The sequence below is a fragment of the Coenobita brevimanus genome, chromosome 78, assembly GCF_032717465.1.
Source record: "Coenobita brevimanus isolate Jiangsu-jjx chromosome 78, ASM3271746v2, whole genome shotgun sequence".
NCBI lineage: Eukaryota > Metazoa > Arthropoda > Malacostraca > Decapoda > Coenobitidae > Coenobita > Coenobita brevimanus.
Window position 1 is genome coordinate 3,741,395 of NC_137031.1, and position 23,808 is coordinate 3,765,202.

At 42.6% G+C, this 23,808-nt stretch overlaps 1 protein-coding gene and 1 non-coding gene across 2 annotated transcripts in view; one reads left to right on the forward strand and one right to left on the reverse strand.

The window, feature by feature from the left end:
* LOC145408640 (protein turtle homolog A-like) overlaps positions 1-23,808 on the reverse strand; it is a gene marked incomplete at its 5' end in the record, with an annotated part of 264,170 nt that overhangs the window by 189,458 nt on the left and 50,904 nt on the right. Inside the window, 3 exons of the mRNA XM_080279325.1 lie at positions 1,053-1,237; positions 5,017-5,125; positions 13,824-13,971. Coding sequence (XP_080135451.1) covers positions 1,053-1,237; positions 5,017-5,125; positions 13,824-13,971 — 442 coding nt within the window. The remainder of the gene's footprint in view (positions 1-1,052; positions 1,238-5,016; positions 5,126-13,823; positions 13,972-23,808) is intronic.
* On the forward strand, positions 15,214-15,332 carry LOC145408889 (5S ribosomal RNA). Its single transcript, XR_013899006.1, has one exon. It is a non-coding gene; the product is annotated as a 5S ribosomal RNA (ribosomal RNA).

Sequence of the window (23,808 nt, forward strand, 5' to 3'; positions counted from 1 at the left end):
GTGGATAGGGTTATATATACGGCTTAGAAGGTCACTGATGAATGAAAGGAAGAGAGTTTGTGATAGGACAGAGCCCTGAGGAACACCACTGTTGATAGATCTAGGAGAAGAACGATGGCCGTCTACAACAGCGGCTATAGAACGACCAGAAAGGAAGCTAGAGGTGAAGGCACAGATAGAAGGATAGAAACCGTAAGAGGGCAGTTTGGAAATTAAAGATTAATGCCAGACTCGATCGAAAGCCTTTGAGATGCCAAGTGCAATGGCAAAGCTTTCGCCGAAGTCCCGAAAGGAGGATGACCAGGAGTCTGATAGGTAGATGAGAAGATCGCCAGTGGAGCGTCCCTGACAGAACCCATACTGACGATCAGAAGGAAGGTTGTGATAGGAAAGATGCTGTAAATTTTCTATTAAGAATTGACTCGAAAACCTTTGAGATACAGGACGTTAAAGCAACTGGATAATAGTTAGAGGGTTGGGAATAGTCACCCTTCTTTGGGACTGGCTGAATGAGAGCAAACTTCCAGCAAGAAGGAAAGGTACAAGTTGACAGACAAAGACGAAAGAGTTTGCCTAGGCTGGATGTACGCACAGAAGCACAGTTCTTGAGAATAACAGGAGGGACTCCATCAGGCCCATATGCTTTTATTAGTATTGAGGCCTGGGATGGCAGAAAATACATCAGCTGAAGAAATTTTAATGTCAGCCATGAGGAAGTCAGAGGGGGGAAGTGATGGAGGAACAGCACCGGAATCGTCTAAGGTGGAACTGGAGGAGAAAGTCTGCGTGAAGAAATCTGCTTTATCAGTAGAAGAAATAGCTACAGAGCCATCAGAGTAGAAAAGAGGAGGGAAGGATGATGAGGTAAAATTTTTAGAAAGGTTTTTGGCAAGATGCCAGTAGGAGCGGGAAGAATTCGAGTTGGGTACTTGAGAGCATTTAGTACGGATGAAATTATTTTTAGCAGAGCGAAGAACAGACTTAGCACGATTCCGGGCAGAAACGTATAAAAGATGTGATTCAGGGGTGGGTTGGCTGTGAAGGAACAGTACCTGCAGGCAGCACCTTGAAGACACAAGGAGTATGCTGAAGGCCGATGTCATTGACGGCCCAACACAGCAGGTGGCCAAAGTCGTGGTGTGTCTGAGGGGTGTAGCGAACCACCGACCTGCTGCCGCTGCTGCTGGACAGGTTCAGCGCCACGTCCACCACACCAGTGGAGGTGTTCACCGCCCACCTGTACACATGTACACTATGTACATTACCACGTGTACACACACACACACACACACACACACACACACACACACACACACACACACACACACACACACACACCATATACACTACCACCAACAACAACCTGCCGCTGCAGCTGTTGAACAGGTTCATTGCCACGTCCACCACACCAGTGGAGGCGTTCATCGCCCACCTGTACACATGTATACTATGTACATTACCACCTGTACACACACACACACACACACACACACACACACACACACACACACACACACACACACACACACACACACACACTGCCACCAACAACAACCTGCCGCTGCAGCTGCTGAACAGGTTCATCGCCACGTTCAACACACCACTGTATGTGTTCACCATCCACCTGTACATACCTAAGACACACCATGTAACCTCCGCCAACTATTTGTACTCATTGGGTGTGATGGGATTTGATATAATTCACAGAACTGATCTCGTGTTAATTTGGTCATACTGACAGATATGAATTATTGGTGCGTGTTTCATATCATACCACAAAGCTGCAGAAAAACTTACACATCATGTACGCTATCACCTGCACACACACAAGTCATGAATATAACCGTACACAACATGTACAGTCATTTTAAAATATCTAGAATATTATAATCACATGGGGGAGGTGGTGGCTGAATCGGTAGAGTGGTGGCCTGCAGTCCTAATGGACCCAGGATCGAATCCCGGCTGGGGCAGGGAACAATTTAAGGATTTGAATTTCCTAAAAGCAGACTTTTCTGATCTACTAGATGACCGGCCGACATGTCGTAAAAATACCCCCCCTAATACCAATACACCAGTCCTGTATGAGACAGCCCTAGCATGTATTTAATATGGACGGTGGGTGTTAGCGCCGAAGTGGTGACATGTTGAGGTGTAGGAGGACTACTGGGCCTTGGGATAGGTCACTGCCCCCGAGAAATAGGCCCTGAAGCCTTTGCCCAGAGTCGGACACTTAAAAAAAAAAAAAAAACAAAAAAAACAATCCTGTTAAATGCGCATAGCAGCTGAAAGCCCAGTCTCTCGGTTGTACTGGCGTACAGAATAATCCGCTTCTGCAGAATTTTGGGGGCGTTATACAAGTGTATAATGGCAATGAAATAGCTCACTCGCAGTCAGTTATACCAACTACTAGAAAACGACAAACTCCATTTGACTCATTCCCAGAGCAATCGTGCTCAGGTGTTCTAGAACTTTTAGTGAAAGTGTGCAGTGACCACACACACACACACACACACACACACACACACACACACACACACACACACACACACACACACACACATATACCAACAACATGCAATCCACTTTGTAGTGTTAAGCTTTGTTCATGTCATAACATACGAGGGATTGTAGCGCCTATTTTTACATCTATGTAACCTAGCCAGGCGTTGCAAAACAAGTTGATCCAATGTATTATTGATGTAAACTGCTGGTGCAATTCCTTGTTCATTTATCGTTCATCTGCGCCCAGTAAAATACCGCTGTTTACAGTAAACTTTCTTTTGTGGAAACTTAAGCACGGTAATGATGATGACGAGGCTAGTGATTTGACAGCGGATCGATTTGGTTGGGTGAACTTTTTATTTGAAAACAAGGTACTTTAGCGACTTTAGTGAAGGCCGTTATTAAGGTCCTGAAGCTGCTGGACTGTCTACTATTTCTGTGCCTGTTCAGTCTGTTGGTCGATTATTTACTTCTATCTTGAAAGTATATGTAAAGCGTGTAAATAATATAAAAATTTCTGAATAACATGAAGATGGTTAGGTGTGTAAGGTGGAACCAGGATTCCGGGAGCTTGAATGATGTGTGAATGAGTGTCTAGACCATTTCACTGGACACTGTTGATAGGTGTCCCACTTTCAAAGTTTCTCATTCCTTGTTTTCTGCGTTCTACTTCAACCCAGCCTTAGGAGTGGAGAAAGACCAGGCATATGGTGATGTATTGCAAACTTGCACTTCATTAAATATGTCCATATTTATAAATGTACATATAACCCTCTCATGGCCGGGATAACTCTTGTATTCTAATCTGGTTAAAATTAGAGGATTTTAGTCAGCCGAGACTGAATCTTCGAAGCCTGGGAGAGTTAATACTGTCACCATTTACCTATGAGGACAACTCTAGTATTCTATGCCAGAACACCAGACGATTCAGCTGAGTGAGTCTTAATGGTGTTACAGCGTTAAATTACCTTGTGTTCTGTGGCGCCAACTGATGACAACACAACACTAAATATATAATTAAATGCACAACAGGCAACACACGAACACTTCTTAAAACAGCAGCGTTTCTTACGTACTTTTAACATTTCCATATACTTAGTACAGGAATTTTTTTTTTTTTTTTTTTTTTTTTTACCGCAGAGATTAGATACAAGCTTCACAAACTCCCTCATTGCTACAACACTTTCTCAAACTGAATAAAATGTCGTCAGAAATAAAGCATATACTGACATCACCTTACTGCAGGGATCAGCAAATTATTCCACTCACACACTGTGCCTGCTGCCACATTCACATCTACAAAAAAGTTGGCCAACACTTCTCTGCCGACTGTGACAATGGAAGGTGATACATAAACTATTTTTATGTGACAGTAATACGAAGCACACAGAAAAGATTATGAGAAGCAAGGATGCTTCCCGTGATTTGGATTGGAATGATCAAAGCAGACAACAGGGCACAATGCTGGCAAGGACAGGGAGAGAACTATTGTTAATGGCTTGACTTTTACCGTATACTGCCATACACATCTTCACCAAAATTACCTAAATGAATATATTCATACTGCCTTTCAAATTCCTCATTCGTTCGGTTGGTGTAGTTGTGCATTCAAGTGACTCTGCACTGAGTGACAAGACCAGGAAGGGTCGAATGGTAACCATAGAATCAACTGGGCTCCAGGTGGTCTAGGGAGTGAAGGCGCCCCAACTATATGTGGTGTGTGAGGGTTTACATCTAAGAAATGGCTGGGTAATGACACTGAGGAGCGAGAAGGTGACCACATACCATAAATGTCTGGACACAGTAGCCTTGCCCCAGGCCCCTATATTCCTATCTGAGGAAGAAATGACTGGATGATAGTATAGCATTTAAGCTAAGCATCGGTGTTCTCTGTGAAGATAAAAAGAATCAATCACATAAACAAGTATGAGTGACTGACCAAAAAAGCAGCCAAACACGACCTTAGAGTTTAACACACAATCATCTAGTTGCAGGCACCTCAGTCAATGCAGGATACTTCATTCAGACTCATGTCTACCTTGTTATTTTACTCTGCTGTTAGACAAACAGTATTAATATGCTACAAGAAATTCCACAGGTCTGAATGGTTTATACTTCAGTATATACCAGAGAGTAAGAAAAATAGCACAAGAGACTCTCCGTCACAAAAATCTGATCAAACTCATATGTACAGTACATGAACAAAATATAAAAAACTTATAAAAAATCTGGTAATACTCATATATTCATAAACAAACACTGGAAACCACCATTCGCAACAAAAGATAATTCTCACATTACGTGCACCATAACTGATGGATGTCATGGGAGACAGCTTTACCAATATATATATATATATATATATATATATATATATATATATATATATATATATATATATATATATATATATATATATATACGACATTTAAAACACAAACACAATAACATTTACACATAACCATTCTCTCCCTCTCTCTCCCTCTCCCTCTCCCTCTCTCTCTCTCTCACCTGAAGGAGGATGGAGGGGGGTGTGCCAGTACGGAGCAAGGTACGTGAAGCTCCTCATGTCTGGCCGCTCCGTACACCGTCTGCTGACCCTCCTGGCACGTCGGCGGGACTGGAGTTGGGGGATGGGGAGAGAGTCATTTAAGTCTGGGGTTACATTAGGGGTAAAGAGAGTCATCTGAGTACCCGAGAACAGTATAACACCGTCTGCTGACCCTCCTGGCACATCAGGGAGGACTGGCGGCGGGAGGGAGGGTACAGTCATATCAGTGTATGAAGGGCTATGTAAAGTGTCATATGAGTATGTGAAGGGGTAAGTACAGTATCATAGGGGTATATATAATATATGAGCCTGGGACTGCAACTACTACTACCCCTACTCCCTTCAGACGATTTTATTGAGTACTGAATAGACTTTTTGTATTCGAAGGGTATAAGATACAGCCTTCATTAACCCCGTCACTGTTACTCATCATTACCCAGTTCAATAACATCATCTGAAGGTAGCAAGAATGAATTAAAACTGCGTTATAGGACTGAAAGAGTTATGAGGGAAGGAGAAAGTCACCTAACTAAGGTTCTGTTTGCATGAAAGTAGGCATGCAAATACTGTATGTCAGAATCTGTTTCTTTGTGTGTGGGGGGGGGGTCGATGAGTGTGGGTGTGGGTGTGAATGGGTGTTAAGGGATGGGTGTGGATGTGGGTGTTTGGGTGTTAGTACGTGTGTGTGAATGGGTGTTGGTGGGTGGGTATGGGCGTGGGTGTGGGTGTTTGGGTGAGTGAGTATCTTTGTGTGAATGGTTGTTGGTCGGTGGGTGTGGGTGCTTGTGTGAATGGGTGTTTGCTTGCTCGTGCGACTGAGAGAGAGAGAGAGAGAGAGAGAGAGAGAGAGAGAGAGAGAGACAGACAGAGACAGAGAGACAGAGAGAGTAGAAAGGAGTACAAAGGAGAACAAAAAGCAACAGCCCTGTTCGTGTTTTCGTGGCTTTTTCGTATAGAGAAAGTTGTAACTAACAAAACTATTCTATCACTCAAGGTCAAGGATAGAAGAGAGAGAGAGAGAGAGAGAGAGAGAGAGAGAGAGAGAGAGAATACTACAAAGTATCTGAACTGAAAGTGGCGTTGTGATCGTAGGGTATAAGTGATGGACCTGGGTCTTTGGCTCGATCCTGGCTGTTGTAAGGAGTAATATGAGGATTATAATTGTACATCACTTTGTTTACTGTTGTGCTGTGTGGACCCACCGACGCCTCATAACAACACTTGCACTAATACTGTACCGTAAGACAGGATCTGAATGCCTTATCCCAAGCACATTACGAGTACAGTATGATATTCCGTATTTGAACGTCAACAAACATTTTTGTAGCTGGAATGGTTACTTATTGTTTAATTTATTTTTTATTTTCTTTACCCTCTGGTTACGAAACACTTTTCTTAAGGAGAAAAAATCGCCTGGAGGCAGCAAGTCCAAACTAATGTAACAGTAACACGGTACCGATGAATTATTATTATTTTTTTTAACAACAGAACAGAGGAAGGAAAAACAAATGAATAAAAAAAAAAAAAATCCATGCACCAGATTACTGGTGTCCTCTGTTCATGAAATATCTGTAACAGTTAGACTTGAACAGCAGTAGATTGAAGTTTGGAGGGAAACAACTCTGGGGAAGCGAGTTCCAGAGAGATACAGTTCGGGGAATGAAAGAATTCTGATAGGCGAAGTTCTGCAGTATGGCTGAGTGACATTCCAGTCATGAGCGCTGCCAGTTGCCCGTGTAGCACGAAGGAAGGCATGGAGAGGTGGCACCATGGACGCAACTTCGTCTGAGCATTTGCTGTAGAAATATCTGTAAAATAACGCAAGGGAGGCAACATTCCTTCTTACTTGTAGGGGAGGTAGTTTATTAGTAATAGCAAGGTTATTAATAATTCTAACAGCTTTGTTCTGAATCTTGTCTACTTGTTTTAATGCAACCTCTCCACATCCGCTCCACAAGGGTGAGCAGTATTCAAGCTGAGAGTGCACATGACTCTTATAAATCATAGCTAACTGCTCGTCAGTGAAGAAGTTAAGGACTCTGTACAATAATCCAAGTTTCTTTGGTGGAGTAGACTGTAGCACCAGTCGAGCAGGGCAGTACTCCCGAGGTGGATGGAAAGCTGATGACAGGGAGTGCTGGAGCTCCCGTTTCATCAGCCCTCAGGACTAGTTCCTGACCATCCCCCTTTGCTGAACTTTTTCAGTGTCTCAGTTACACAGAGAGTAGGTCAGCATGCTCTCCAGTACAAATTTCTCTATCTATCTTCACCAAACTACATGCACAGTACACACTACACTTCCTATTCAAAATTTACCAAAATGGCGTCAATTCACCCAGCCTCGGAGTCCCCAGGGGGGGGGACCATAAATGCCCCCGCCATCTGCCTCTCTCCCGGTGACGACTCGAGGTGCCTGGAACCACTGTCTGACTCTCTTCTTCTTCATTTCTGCAACATTCGCAGCCTTTCATCTAACTTTCGCTCTGTTGAGCACCACCTCTCCTCCTCTAAACCTCACCTTCTTTTTCTAACGGAGACTCAGCTGTCTGAGGCAACTGACAGCAAACCCTTTTCTGTATCCTCCTACTTTCTCTATACTCATTTCAAAGCCAAAGGTGGCTGTTGTGTATACATACGCAACGACTTATCTTGCTCTCGTGTTCCTGAACTTGATTCTTCTGAATTCTCCACTCTCTGGCTTCGGCTTTCCTGTCATTCTCTGACTAAATATATCTGTGCTGTTTACTTATCCCCTAATTCTACTGACTATCAAAAATTCTTCGACTATCTTACTTCTATGATGGAACACATTCTGTCCATTTCTCCTTTCTCTGAAATCTCCATTCTTGGAGATTTCAATGTTCACCACTACCTTTGGCTCTCCTCTCCTTTCACGGATCCACCTGGTGAACAAGCCTACATCTTTTCTATCCTTAATGACCTAGAGCAGCTTGTACAGCACCCCTACCCGTATCCCTGACCGCCTTGGAGAGAGCTCCAACATACTTGACCTCTTCCTCACAACTAATCCTTCTGCTTACTCTGTTAATCTTTTCTCTCCGTTGGGCTCCTCCGATCACAACCTTATTACCTTAACCTGTCCTATCGCTCCAGTACGGCCTGCGGACCCTCCAGGGAAACGTCGTCTCTGGCATTTTGGAGCTGCGGACTGGGAGGCCCTCAGGCAGTACTTCTTTGATTTTCCCTGGAATGAATATTGCTTCCATGGCCGTGAGCCATCTGAGTGTGCCTTGCGCATTACGGAGGTTATTCTCTCGGGCATGGAAGCATACATTCCTTTCTCATATCCTTTGACTAACGCAAGAAAGCCTTGGTTTAATCACGCTTGTTCTAATGCTGTCCGCAACAAGGAGAAGGCCTACAAAAGGTACCGGAGCCAACCCACCCCTGAATCACATAATCTTTACGTTTCTGCCCGGAATCGTGCTAAGTCTGTTCTTCGCTCTACTAAAAATAATTTCATCCATACTAAATGCTCTCAACTCTCCAACTCGAATTCTTCCCGCTCCTTCTGGCACCTTGCCAAAAATCTTTCTAACAACTTTACCTCATCATCCTTCCCTCCTCTTTTCTTCTCTGATGGTCCTGTAGCTATTTCTTCTACTGATAAAGCAGATCTCTTCGCACAGACTTTCTCCTCCAATTCCACCTTAGACGATTCCGGTGCTGTTCCTCCATCACTTCCCCCCTCTGACTTCCTCATGGCTGACATTAAAATTTCTTCAGTTGATGTACTCGTATTTTCTGCCATTACTGGCCTCAGTACTAACAAGGCATATGGGCCTAATGGGGTCCCTCCTGTTGTTCTCAAAAACTGTGCTTCTGTGCTTACACCCTGCCTAGGCAAACTATTTCGCCTTTGTCTGTCAACTTGTACCTTTCCTTCTTGCTGGAAGTTTGCTCTCATTCAGCCAGTCCCAAAGAAGGGTGACCACTCCCAACCCTCCAACTATCGTCCAATTGCTTTAACGTCCTGTATTTCAAAAGTTTTCGAGTCAATTCTTAATAAAAAAATTTTAAGGCATCTTTCCTATCACAACCTTCTTTCCGATCGTCAGTATGGGTTCCGTCAGGGACGCTCCACTGGCGATCTTCTCACCTACCTTTCAGACTCCTGGTCATCCTCCTTTCGGGACTTTGGCGAAAGCTTTGCCATTGCACTTGACATCTCAAAGGCTTTCGATCGAGTCTGGCATAAATCTTTAATTTCCAAACTGCCCTCCTACGGTTTCTATCCTTCTATCTGTACCTTCATCGCTAGCTTCCTTTCTGGTCGTTCTATAGCTGCTGTCGTAGACGGCCATCGTTCTTCTCCTAGATCTATCAACAGTGGTGTTCCTCAGGGCTCTGTCCTATCTCCAACTCTATTCCTTTTATTCATCAATGATCTTCTAAGCTGTACATCTAACCCTATCCACTCATACGCTGATGACTCTACCCTTCACCTTTCCATTCGGTTCCCGCAACGCCCATCTCAACAGTTACTTCAAGAAACAAGGGATGAGGCTATGGCACACCTAATGTCTGACTTGGCTCATATCTCTGACTGGGGTAAAAATAATATGGTTGTCTTTAATGCTTCTAAGACTCAGTTCTTACACCTATCAACCCGACAAAATCTTCCACAGGTATACCCACTAATGTTTAATAATATTCAGATTAATCCTGCATCATCCTTGAACATGCTTGGGGTTTCATTTACTCAGGACTTATCTTGGAAAGATCATATTACATCTCTTGTAAAATCTGCTTCCAAGAGATTGGGTGTGCTAAGCCGACTCCGCTCTTTCTTTACCCCTGCACAATTGTTGACTCTATACAGGGTTTTATCCGCCCCTGTGTGAGTACAACTCTCATGTGTGGGGAGGCTCCCCACATACAGCTCTTCTCAATAGGGTGGAGTCAAAGGCTTTTCGTCTCATTAACTCTCCTCCTCTTACTGACTCCCTTCAACCTCTGTCTCTTCGCCGCACTGTTGCATCTTTATCTCTTTTCTATCGCTACTTTAATGGTCACTGCTCCTCTGAACTGTCTGCTTGGATTCCTCCACCTCTACGACGGGCGCGTAGCACCCGTCTGGCAGCAAACTCTCATCCCTTTTCTGTCCAACTCTCTAATGCAAGAGTTAACCGTTACTCCCAGTCTTTCATTCATGCAACAGGTCAGCTCTGGAACTGTCTCCCTCTGTCTGTATTTCCTCCTGCCTATGATCTCCAGTCTTTCAAACGCAGTGTGTCCAGGCATCTCAAAATGATCGGATCTTGAATTTGGCTCTCTATTGTATTTTGTTTTTCTCTTGGAGGGAACTGTTACTGCGGGCTCATGGCCTTTGGTTCCTTCTTCCTCGCATAAAAAAGTGATCTAACATGAGAGGTCCAGCTGAGGGCATTGCTAAGCGAGACGCCGAGAATTTCAGTACTTTTGGAAATGGGGATATTTGTAGCATTGAAGGTAATATACGATTCTGGCAATACCTGCTACTAGTAAATTGTGTATATTTAGTTTTACTAGCATTAAATGAGACAAGGTTGTTTTGTCCCCATTCACTGATCGTGGATAAGTCTTGATTTAAAGAGATGGCTGTACTGAGGTGAGAGTTAGGGATATCGGACTTTGTAAATGGATATCTGAGTGTGAATGAACTTCATTTATGAAGTGTTGAGTCATCTGCATATGAATGGATGGGATTCTGGGTGACAGATAAGAGATCATTAATATGAAGGAGGACAGGGTTGGTGCCAGAACTGATCCCTGCGGCACGCAGGCGTTAACTGAGTGGAAAGTGGAATATACATCATCTACTTTTACTCTTATTTTTCTATTGCTGAGATATGAGGAAATCAAAGGAACAAAAGAGTTTAGTCCACAGCAAGGGACTTTGGACAACAGGGAACGGTGCCAGACTCTGTCAAAAGCTTTAGAAATATCAAGAGCTACTGCATGAGTTTCACCATGGAGGTCAACTGATTGATGGATGGTATGAGTCAGGAGATTGAGTATGTCAATGGTGGATCTTTCTTGGCGAAAACCATATATATGGTCTATCACTAATTAAGTTGTTGGATTCAAGATGTTTAACTATGTGCTTATTAATTACAGTTTCAAAATCCTTACCAAGAGAAGATGTGACAGCTATTGGTCTGTAATCAGAGGGGTCAGAGGAACTTCCTTTCTTTGGAATTGGGTGGATATTGGCTTCTTTTCATGAATTAGGGAATGAAGAAGTACGTATGCATAGTCTGCATAATTTTCCAAGAACAGAGGCAAGTTCTGGGGAACACTTTTTCAAAACAATTGGCGGAATTCCATCTGGGCCTGGAGCTTTGTTGGCAGGTAAAATGTCTAGGATGGATTTCACGTACCTTGTTTGTATTTTAATTGGAACAGTGTCGGGAGAGTCAAGTTCTAGTGCTGGGACATTCTGGCTGGCTTCCCCTAAGGTAGAATTTCTGGCAAATGTACTGGCAAAGTTATCTGCTTTCTCACGTGGGTCATTTGTAATGTTGCCATCTGGAGATTTTAGTGGGGGAATGGATAATGACTTGTTAAAGTTATTATTAAAAGAACTGAGAGTTGACCAGAATATTCTATTGTCATTAGGGTTGTTAAGTAGTTTTGATGCTTGCTTTTGAAGAAAGTTTGATTTAGCAAGATTTATTACAGCTTTTGCATGGTTTCTAGCAATTTTACATTGAGAGAGTGATTCAGATGTTTTTGACTTCAAGTAATAGTTATATGCTGATGACTTTTGGGCTGTTGCTCTGGCACAGATGCTATCAAACCATTTTGGAGAGTTTGATCATATAGTGAATTGTTGACTTGGTAGGAATAAATCCATACCAGCTAGTATTAAATCGCAAATGTGGGACTGGGTAGAATTGACATCACTAGAGAAGAAAGACTGCCATGGAATGTCAGCAAGATAATTTCTAAATTCATCCCAGTTTGCTCTATCAAAGTGCCATCGGGTCACCATGACAGGTTCAGAATGGGAAGGTTTGGAGGGGCTAACTAATGAGGCTTTGATGAGATTGTGGTCAGAGGATCCAAGTGGAGACAATACCTCTATCCTGTACTGATCTGGACTATTTGTCAGGAACAGATCCAAAAGATGGGCATTATGGTCAGGATTATCTGGTATTCTAGTTGGTTGCTTTACCAGTTGTGTGAGATTAAACGATTCTGCAAACAGCTCGCACTCTAGACCAGCATTGTCAGTCCTGGCAGAGTGCAATAACCATTCAGCATTATGTATGTTAAAATCACCCAAGGTGGTGAAATAAAAAAAAAATAGTGCGAAAGTGAAAGTGGGAGAATTATGATCAACATATCCAGTGAAATGGACCAGACGGTCCTCGATGTATTGTTCAAGTCTCCAGAATCCTGCCTGAACCTTAAAAGCTATTTTTGCACATTGTTATTATTATTATTATTATTAATATTTATTATTATTAATTAGCATCATCAACAGATTCATCAATACTGAGCGCACGACGCAAGCTCATATTACGTTGGAAACTCTGAAGAATATTTGCACAATATTTTTCATCAGCAAAGTCCTCCGGCTTTGACCTATTCCTTAAGAAATGTGGTTTATTTTTGTATATTATTCATATATATCATCTTGGATGTCAGTTATGCGGTCTGCATTGTTAGTGAATGTCATGCCAAGGTTGCTCTAAGTGTTTAGATCGTTAGACTTTCTGAGCGCGCGCACAATCAGGTCGTCCACCTGTGGATGTCTTTACCTGGTTATTATTACCGTTACTGACGTTGTTTCCGATTTTTCTTTGCATACGCGCATGACATAAACCTGCTTGATCGAGTCCAAAAAAAATTGAAATCAAAATTAAAAGGGGATGCGTATTAACGAGTGTAATAAAACTATAAACGACTATTTTAACTGACACGAGAATCATGCAAATATAAAAAGTTGGCTGTTTCAACCTGAGAAAACATTTTTATTTATCCTTCTTTTTTCCAGCTATTTTCATTCAACTTGTGAAAAATGTGATCAAGTGAAGTAGTTTATTAAGTCAGAATCCATTCCCTTCCGATCGACAAGGTTCCCTCCAAGCTTAATAATATCATCTGGTTACACGAGGTTTACTGTTTTAATTCTGTTCCTACTAATGTTCGATTGTTATACTGAGCATATTATATGACAAGAGGTTAACAAATAAAACATATCAAGAGGAAAAACAAAAAGGAAAACTACATAAAACGTATAAAAATATGAACAATTCGTCTGCGAAGGTGAGTGAACAAATAAGTGAGAGAGGTTACACTTGACGGCCAGGGTGAGTGTGTTGGAGGTACGGTATATACTCACACTTGACGGCCAGGGTGAGTGTGTTGGAGGTACGGTATATACTCACACTTGACGGCCAGGGTGAGTGTGTTGGAGGTACGGTATATACTCACACTTGACGGCCAGGGTGAGTGTGTTGGAGGTACGGTATATACTCACACTTGACGGCCAGGGTGAGTGTGTTGGAGGTACGGTATATACTCACACTTGACGGCCAGGGTGAGTGTGTTGGAGGTACGGTATATACTCACACTTGACGGCCAGGGTGAGTGTGTTGGAGGTACGGTATATACTCACACTTGACGGCCAGGGTGAGTGTGTTGGAGGTATGGTATATACTCACACTTGACGGCCAGGGTGAGTGTGTTGGAGGTACGGTATATACTCACACTTGACGGCCAGGGTGAGTGTGTTGGAGGTACGGTATATACTCACACTTGACGGCCAGGGTGAGTGTGTTGGAGGTACGGGCTCCCTCAGTGTTGGCAGCAGCACATGTGTAACCCCCTGAGTCGGCCCTGGATACGCCCCTCAGCACCAGACGCTCAGGTACATCATCTGCCGCCTTCTGCACAGGCACGCCCTGCCACAGGCATTGAAAGGTAAGGCTGGTTATAAAGCTGATGAGGCGGTAGGCAAGGGAGGAGTGATGGGGCATTCACGGGAAGGCTGGTTAAAAGTTGGATGAGACAGGGACGAGGGAAGGGAGGCTGGGGCAGGCAGGAGGAGGAAGAAAACTGGTTAAAATTTATGCTTATAGACTGCACGAAGATCAGCAAGTCAGCCAGCCAACTTTTCCCAAGTCAAAATTTTCCCCTAGAACATGACACGCAATAATCGAATTTACATCAAGATTCCTACTTATACTGCTGGGCTTGTAGAGATTTAAGGGAAAGAAACTTTATCCACGAACCTGACCAGCCCTGAAATTAAACTCAGGTTATTCTAGTTGCTGGCTTGATGTGCTAACCATTACCCGACCAGTTCCCTTACAATAGGTGGGAAGCTGGCCATAAGGTGGCTGAGGCAGGGACAAGGGATAGTGGTTTGCTGAGGCAGGGACGGGGCTGGGTATTCGGTGGATGAGATAGGGATCAGGGGAGGGACGTTTGCTGAGGCAGGGAGAGTCTAAGCAAACAGTGGGTGAGGTTAGGATCAGGGGAGGGAGATTTGTCTGAGAAGAGTCGAGGCTGATCAGAGTGTGTGTGATGAAGGGAACCTGCACGGAGATGCTCGCAGTGTAAGTAAGGCAGGCTCAGAGAGTATAGGTAAAGCAGGCTCAGAGAGTATAGGTAAAGCAGGCTCAGAGAGTATAGGTAAAGCAGGCTCAGAGAGTATAGGTAAAGCAGGCTCAGAGAGTATAGGTAAAGCAGGCTCAGAGAGTATAGGTAAAGCAGGCTCAGAGAGTATAGGTAAAGCAGGCTCAGAGAGTATAGGTAAAGCAGGCTCAGAGAGTATAGGTAAAGCAGGCTCAGAGAGTATAGGTAAAGCAGGCTCAGAGAGTGTTGGTCAGCGTTTCTCAACCTTTTTACCCTCATGAAACCCTTGAAATAATTGTCATGTCTCGGGGAACCCTTACTTAAACATCATATCATTATTAATATCTTTCTCTTGTGTAAACTTAAAGCTTACAAGGAGAAAATAATATATTTTTTCTGGCAACTGGTTTAAGCAAAAATTAACTTCCGTTTTTCTCAAGTTTACGGACAATGCAAAAATAAATAAATAAATAAATAAATAACTGAAATCAAACTGTTTGTTCAAGACCTCATACGGACGTTTTCATTCACATGGCGTCTGGCAATGGATGGATGGATACACAGTATAACACGGCGATACCACGTTGAGTACACCGCTTCCCGTTCGATCAGCGAAGTTAAGCAACGTTGGGTCTGGTTAGTACTTGGATGGGTGACCGCCTGGGAACACCAGATGCTGTTGGCATCCCTACGTCAAGTGGGGTTGGTGGAGGATTAGTGCCCCTCCCTGTAAAACAATTAACTCTAAGCCCTTGGCCACCCCGTCTGGGATACATGGCGTCTGGCAATGAATGAATATATAACACATAGAAACAGGAGGAAAACTGGTAATAACTACTAGTACTACTACAATAACTTGATAAATAAAACTTAAGCAAATAAAACTGAAGCAAATTAAGGCAAACAGGAGAACTAACCTTGGAAGAGAGAGAGAAAACACACACACACAAACTTCTCATAAACCAACAAGAAAATCATACATACTTAAACTGTTAAAATTCATATATAATCCCTAAACGATGGGTAACATTTACTAAATAAAGTGGGTGAATGAGGGACTGTACCAGCACGCCAGGAAGCACATACAGGACTGATGGAGACCCGCGCATGTGTCCTGTACTCCAGTGAGTCACTTGATGATACACGAATGCGTCACGTATAGCTCCTGTCTACTGACCACTAAAGGCGGTTTCACACTGGTGCCGTATAGACGTCGCTAACTATATTCCCTATAATTATTATACTTTTAAATGATATAACAGGTTAAGACTTTAAGATAGTACCCAAGAATTTTCCAAGAATATGCCGTACGTGTACAGTAAAATTGCGAATATGAAATTAAAAACAAAAATGACTCAAAAATGCATTTACATATGATTAGCCTATTTATCGCTATTTCTCTGGGAACCCTTAGTGACCTCTCGCGGAACCCTGGGGTCCCGGGGAACCCCGGTTGAGAAACGCTGATATAGACAACCCAGGCTCAGAGAGTATAGGTAAGGCAGGCTCAGAGAGTATAGGTAAGGCAGGCTCAGAGAGTATAGGTAAGGCAGGCTCAGAGAGTATAGGTAAACCAGGCTCAGAGAGTATAGGTAAGGCAGGCTCGGAGGATATAGGTAAGGCAGGCTCAGAGAGTATAGGTAAGGCAGGCTCAGAAAGAATAGGTAAGGCAGGCTTAGAGAGTATAGGTAAGGCAGGCTCAGAGAATATAGGTAAGGCAGGCTCAGTCAATATAGGTAAGGCAGGCTCAGAGAGTTGTTGGCAGAAGGTGGTTGAGGCTGAGGAAGTGAGGAAGGATTTGTAAGGCCCAGGGGCCGGTGTATATATTAAATGAGTGAGGCCAGAAACAGGGAACAGGAGGTTTGCTAAGGCAACGGTGAGACTTCCCATAAGGTGCTTCAGGCGGAGAACAGGGAGGAGTTTAAGGAATAAGCCGATAAGTATCAGATTAGGCTGAAGATGGTTTAGACTGTAAACAGATAGGGTGGGTGGGCTTGTACATGGGAATGTATATGCGGGCTATATGTGTAAGTATGAATCAGTAAGGGTGTATACTTTGGGATATTCTGTGTAGGATGTTCATGTGAGGGTATATAAATGGGAGTGATATATATGTGGATGCCAACATGTCGTGGTGTATATGTGGAGAAGTATATGATCGATGGGCACAGATGCCAGCATGTTTGGGTCTAATGAAACCTTAGGTAAAGAGAGCAACAGGGAATACAAGTAGGACAAAACGAAAGAGTAAAAGGAAATGGAAATGATCAGAATAATGGAAAAATGAGAGACCCTATATGCTGAGAATAAGACGTTAGTGGATAAATATGAAGACCTCCTAAAATTATAACAGAGCTGTAATTGAAGAAAGACGGAAGACAGAAAGAGATAAAAACAGGCAAAAACGATTAAAAGAGAGAGCAATATTAGCAAAAAATACACTAGACGGAAAGAGTTACAACTGGACTAATTCGAGACAGGAAGCTATAAGATGAAAAATGCGAGAGAATGAAAGATACCAGTGGACACAAAGAAGGGGTGTAAGTGGAAAAATAAGAGAGACAAAAAGATTTCCAAAATAATAAATACAAGCGACACAAAATGTTTTAAATACATAGATAATTTGTCACACTGTATAATGAAAGATGATATTTTCCTAAATACACTGCAGGGAATACGTGTGCCATTCAGTCCATGCCTTACCAATCAGACCAACAGGCATACTGAGGTGGTCGCGCGAGCAAATACGAGTGGCACAAAGAGATATAAGCTGACAAATACGAGTCATACTCATGAGTGTAATTGTACGAGACACAGTATGTTGCATGGGAACAAGTACGAGACAGAAAGAGGCATAACCGGTAAGATATGGCAGACAGAGTTCTAAATTGTAGGCAATACACTGATATATAAATGAACGAAGACGAGACCTAGAGAAAGTTTAAACGGATAAAGGTAAGATGCAGAGAGGATTTTGAACGAAAAACGAAGAGATCCAGAGAAAATTATAAGCGAATAAAGAAACACTTCAGAGAGAATTATAAGCAAACAACAAGATTCAACGAGATTTATAAAAGGAGAAAGATTAGATGCAGTGCAAATTATAAGCAAAGGCATGATCCGAAAAGAGCTATGAGCGGAGAAAGAAGAGATCCAGTGTGAGTTGTAAGGGAAAAAGAGACAATACATGAGGAATTTTAAGCAGATGATGACGAGACGGAGGTATATGTATACAAAAACTAATAAGAGGCTGGCAGGGTGATGAAGAATGAAAGCTGGTCTGAGACATGGGCACAGGAAGTAAGGCGTGAGAGGCAAGATGATGAAAAGTTGGTGCAGCCCAAGGTTAGCAATGTCAAGCGGTGAGCAGTGTAAAAGATATATTTGAACTCATTTACACTCTCAGGTTCCCATAACTCTCCCTGTTAGGTAAATTAAATCGTCTTATGTTAAGTGGAATAGAATACTAGATCCACCATCCATAAAAGGATTAATGATACCAGTATTAACACTGGCAGGGTCCTACTGGACTAACTCTTCTCATAATAAGTCGTCTGGCGTAACTGGAATGTCATGTAAGAATCTGTGACCGTAAGAGAGTCAGTACAAAATATATAAGTAGACACGATGATGTGGTAGTAAAACGGGGTGGGACAAGTGGGTGAGAGCGTAGTGATAAGCAGCAACAGGTGGAGAGGACACAGACAAAGTGTGGGTGACACGCGGAGTAAGGACGAGGAGAAGAAGGCTTGATGGGACGAAAGATAACACATATACAAAAAACGTTAGAGATAAGAGAAAGGAAATCAACTGAAAAGAGTTTAGGGCTGAACGAAGATGAAAAGGAGTGTTGAAGTATAAGTGAAGATGAGACAAACGTAAGATATGAGAAAGTTTGTGGTAAATGAAATTATGAGACATAATAGAAGACCAAATAAAAGGTAGTGAGTTTAATTAGGAGAATAATATAGTAGAAACAAGACCTGGAAGAGGAATAACTGATAAAGTCACTTGTGGTCCTGTCCAGTACTGTACTGCAGCTATCATCAAACGCTTTTCTTCAACTGGGAATGAGTCACAGGAGCTGAGGTAAAACTACCCTTATCATTAACCCTTTCATGGCAGGGACAACTCTAGCGCTATATTCCAGCTGATACCAGACATTTATATTCAACTGAGAACGAATCTTGCGAATTTGAGGGAGTTACAGTCGTGTATCATATCATGGAAACTATATTTACGAGAGGGAAATTTACTTATATTTACTTATATCAGAAACAATTTACCATATGTGTGAGAGAGAGAGAGAGAGAGAGAGAGAGAGAGAGTTATGGTGTTGCTCCCCAGTTATACGAAACTCGAAGCATCCTGTAATTGACAGCCTTGGAGCCACACACCACCCACGAAGAGACCTATTCACACACACACACACACACACACACACACACACACACACACACACACAGGACTACCAAACCTCTTCTGGTCTCCTGTCTTCTCCTTCACGGCCATATTCTTGCTGACATCTGCCTTAGCGATTTTCTTTGCACATCTAACCATTAATTTGACATGTATTCCAGTTACTTCTTCTTAATTTCTTAATGTCAACATGGTTTGCATCAGTAACACGTACCATGATACTGAGGGGAAATGAACAAATTAGATCGCTATGGAAGCAGTTCCGCGAAGTCTTCCATGCCTCAGTGCCCTCCATTCCTGTCCTGTCTTTATTTTCTCCCTGTTTACCGATTTTTCTTCTTCTTACAGGTCTGTCAAGCCACCTCTCTATTCGCCTCTCTAATCTCTCTCTCTCTTTCAGTGTCCTTCTTTCCTGTCCTGTCATTCCTTGCTCCTTTACCTGTTTACCAAGCCTTTCTTATATTTCCACGTCTATCAAGCCATCTTCCTTTTCTCCTTCCTTCTCTTCCAGTGCCCTTCTTTCCTCACCCGTCATTCCTTTCTCATTTGTTATGTTTACTAAGCCTCTCTCCTTCATCTGTCTGGAGCTGGAGAGGGACACCTTCCTGCGTTGCACCGATATAACCAAGCATCTCCACTGTCTCGTTATACAAGCGTCCCTCAACTCCCTTCATGTTCCCATTGCGAGGATGGTGTACTGCAGGAGGAGGGTAGCTTCAAACTGCAGTCCACCGGGTTCACGTTCAGGTAAGCATGGAGATGTAACTACTTCCTCCTTCTTTCACGTGCCTAGTTAGCGTTTTTTCCATTCCTTTATCCCCTCACCTCCACTGAATTAACTTCCTCCACTCTTCCCCAAGTCCCTATCTACACATTCGCCTCACCACACCCCTCCCTTTCCCTTGCTTGTTTGTTCTCCCTTGTCATTTCTTTCCATATAGTTCTCCTGCTACAATTTCCATTACGTAATTCACCTAATATTCTACTTCAGTTCCCCTCCAGTTGATTTTTTTTTTTTCTTTCATTTTTTTCCCTCCTCCTTTTCAATCATTTCATTCGGATGACATATTTAATTTTTTATTGTTATACCATTTTTTTTTTATTCTGGAGGCTTTGTAATTGCAACAATTAGATTTACTCTTCATAAACCCGTTTCACTACTAGAAGTCTTCCCTAAATGGAGTAAAATCATTCAAAGTTGGAAGATTAAAACGTAAAAATTTTACATTGGGCTGAAAGAATGCCCCTCTCTCTTTCTCTCTCTCTCTCTCTCTCTCTCCACATCACAAGCACTTACTCATCCAAGGGTATATATATCACAAAATCACACTGTATCTCTGCCACTGGACTAAGAGAAACCATGCCAGACTACGTTTAGTTTGCTTGCAGTAGTTATTTAACTGTATGAATACTGTAATGAGTTACAGGTGGTGGCACGTGTGAGAATATAGAACAGGCAACTAAAGGAAGTAAATCGAAGCTTTATTTAGTCCGGGGTAATGTCGGGTAATACTATACAGCATCGGGTAAGGCATCGCAGCACAAGTGTAAAATATAATCGCCATTTACACACTCAGACTCCTGTGACTCAATCTCAGTTAAAATAATGAAAATGTGTCGCTAGATGAAATATAATGCAAGAATTGTCCAAACCATGTAAGGGTTAATGCCGAAAATACCGACACCACCACATTCAGGCTCCTATACTGACGCTCAGCTGAATGAAGTTGTATGGCGTTAGGTAAAATATATTGTACATTCGTGGTGACACCATTAACACTTCCAGGTTCAACTTAATAAAATCGCTCAACATAAGCTGACTGTAATGCTACAGCTGCCCACACCATGAAAGGGTTAATGTTGACAATACTAGTACTCTTATTCCAGTACTAATTCTCAGCTGAATAAAATCGTCCGGCGTTAGTTGAAATTCAAAACTAGAATTGCTCTGACCACGGGAGGGTTATGACCTTTGTATTTTATTCCAGCTATCCTGCGGAGATTGTATTTAGCTGAAGATCCACTTCAGCCATACGACTACAATGCTGAGCAGAAAAGTAAACACGAGACAGAGACTTTGAAGAATTATCTGGAAGGTTGATTCTGGGGTTAAGGAAGAGGAAGGCCTCAAATTACTGTAATAGCTAATGAAGTGCAGTCATTTAGGAAATCTAATTTTTTAAGTCACAATCTTCCCCATCAATACAGCACACAATGACTAAATCAACATCCAGGTACCGAGTTGCAGTGTAATGTTGTGTGAACAGGAACAAGAGGGAAGCAAATTTTGAGCAAAGTATGACTGGCCAGAGAATTCAGGGAAGGAAATCAGCTTTCCTTTTGGCTAGAGAGACGGAATGAGGTGTTTGTGTGTGTGTGTGTGTGTGTGTGTGTGTGTGTGTGTGTGTGTGTGTGTGTGTGTGTGTGTGTGTGTGTGTGTGTGTGTGTGTGTGCGTGCGTGCGTGCGTGCGTGCGTGCGTGCGTGCGTGCGTGCGTGCGTGCGTGTGTGTGTGTGTGTGTGTGTGTGTGTGTGTGTGTGTGTGTGTGTGAACCAGCAACAGCCTGAATGGGTCCTTTGATGGGAATAGGACCTGTGTAGGTCACATGGGCCCTTATTCTCGTCGGCTAATTAAGTTCCATTTCGCCTCTACCTTAACGACTTATTTACAAACTGTCCAATAATATCATTAATATTCCCTTTGATGTTTCTTGTATCTTTTTAATTTCGTCAAAGATTGATGACTGCGTGAATAATACACAAAAATATGGTAACGAAACAGAATTACAAATAAGCGGTTAGGTTAAGGTGTTAGTTGCTTGCTAACAGCACCAGAACACCGCTCCTGGACTTTGGCAGGGCAACGGGATTACTGACACAGCAATGCTGTGTATAACATGGTCAGAGGAAGGGCACGTGTACACACGTGACAAATAGTTTATGCACACCGTTACTCCGATCTCAGGCTGAATGAATGTCGCTGTCAGGGCTTCACATAGAAGAAAGACATAACGGATTAGGTCGACGTTTTTTTGTAGACTGCACAAGTAACACTGGCAGCACCAACTGTTCCTTATGAAGTATACCAAGCTTCGAACTATCACAATAATACTGAACACCAAGACTTCTTTCAATATCAAGCCCTGGCCACTAGAGTTATTGACACGGACAATGTAGTGTACAGCACGATCAGAAGGACGACATAGATGTAGACTTGATCCATTGTTTATGTCTACCCTATACGTCTTTTCCAGTCTGAAAGGATGTCGTATCCAGGGTTCCACATCCAATACAGGAGTTGTTGGTGGTGGTTCGAAGCTTTTCTAGCCAACACGAGTAACACCGTCATCGTGACCTGTTCCTCGCATACTCTAACAAAGCTTTGAAATACCACCTAAACAATGGACAGCAGGTTTTCCTTCAGTGTGAAGTCCTGCAGCGACATGTCTACAATCAAATGTAGGATTATTGGGTGAACACCAACTATGAATCAATTTCTTTTAAGACTGTACAGTATGAAGAGTTGAAAAGCACTGTTATAGGTGGCAGTTTGTGTCTTGGTGATCATAGTACTTTTCTTGTCTCCCGGTGTAATTATATTCATGTATCCATTTTCTTGTCGACACATGGATCCCTCAGTGCTTACTCATTGCCGGAGTAACCAACAGAGGCATCAACACGCTGAATTAACTGAGGTGAAATGTTTAACGACTGTCGTTTAGTTAAAATAGATTTATGCCTAACGACTACATAATGGGTTATTGAGGCAGATAAACTCTGAGGTCACAAGAACAACGACAACATGAGCACGTTAAGATAATGACTATGTAGTTAAGATCTGAGAAGGGAAAGTTCTGCTGCTTCCACCTTCTTTCCCTTCGACTGGCAGTACAAATATTTCTTTTCGCTGTGTGTATGTGTGCTGGCGGACTCCGCAGTGGGTTTCACCGAGAACGTTGGTCGAATCAGAAACTCAAGAACCACTCTATCGCTGATATTATTGCATTAAGGTACATTCTTTGGTTATCGCCAGGGGATTTATACGGCTATACCATATATTTATAGTTCAAAGAGCTAGGCACATCTCATGGAGCAACAACTCACACAATTTGGGGAGCATCAAGCACCTCCGACCTTAAGCCTATAAAATTTTTGTTAAAGGTACAAGTACGAGACTAATAACCCTCTCAACTCGAGGACGATATTTTTGTTTCATCTCGTATTTCCCCCCCCCCCCGTTAAGCCTATGGGAAGGCCCTTTTAGGGAGGGGGTAAAGGAAGGGTATATCTAGCCCCAAAATTTCCAGATATCTTTCCTGAGGTGAACAAAATCACTGGGAAAGAGCACCGATCGATTTTGACTAGTATTGTTACGACTTAATCATCAAGCTTTTATTTCATTTGTTTCAAGTTTTCTTGGCTGTTTAAAGTACTAATACGTTTCGTTTTTATTTCAGCATTTCTTCACATTGGCACCCGGTAGTTCAGTGGGTAATTATTGCGCCCCAATCGGATTGAGCCAGTGAAGGTTTATATCTATGAGGTAGTTGGGGTTTATTGCTCACGTAATGCTACTCAAGGATGAGTGAGGCTGGTCACTCTCATCTTAAATGTCAGGACCAACTGCCTAGCCCCGGACTCCTACGCTTCTCATGGGGCAATGTAGGATTGGATAATGGATGGATGGATGGATTTCGTCTCATGTTATTGTTTCAGTGAATGACTGACTGTACCGAACATCATG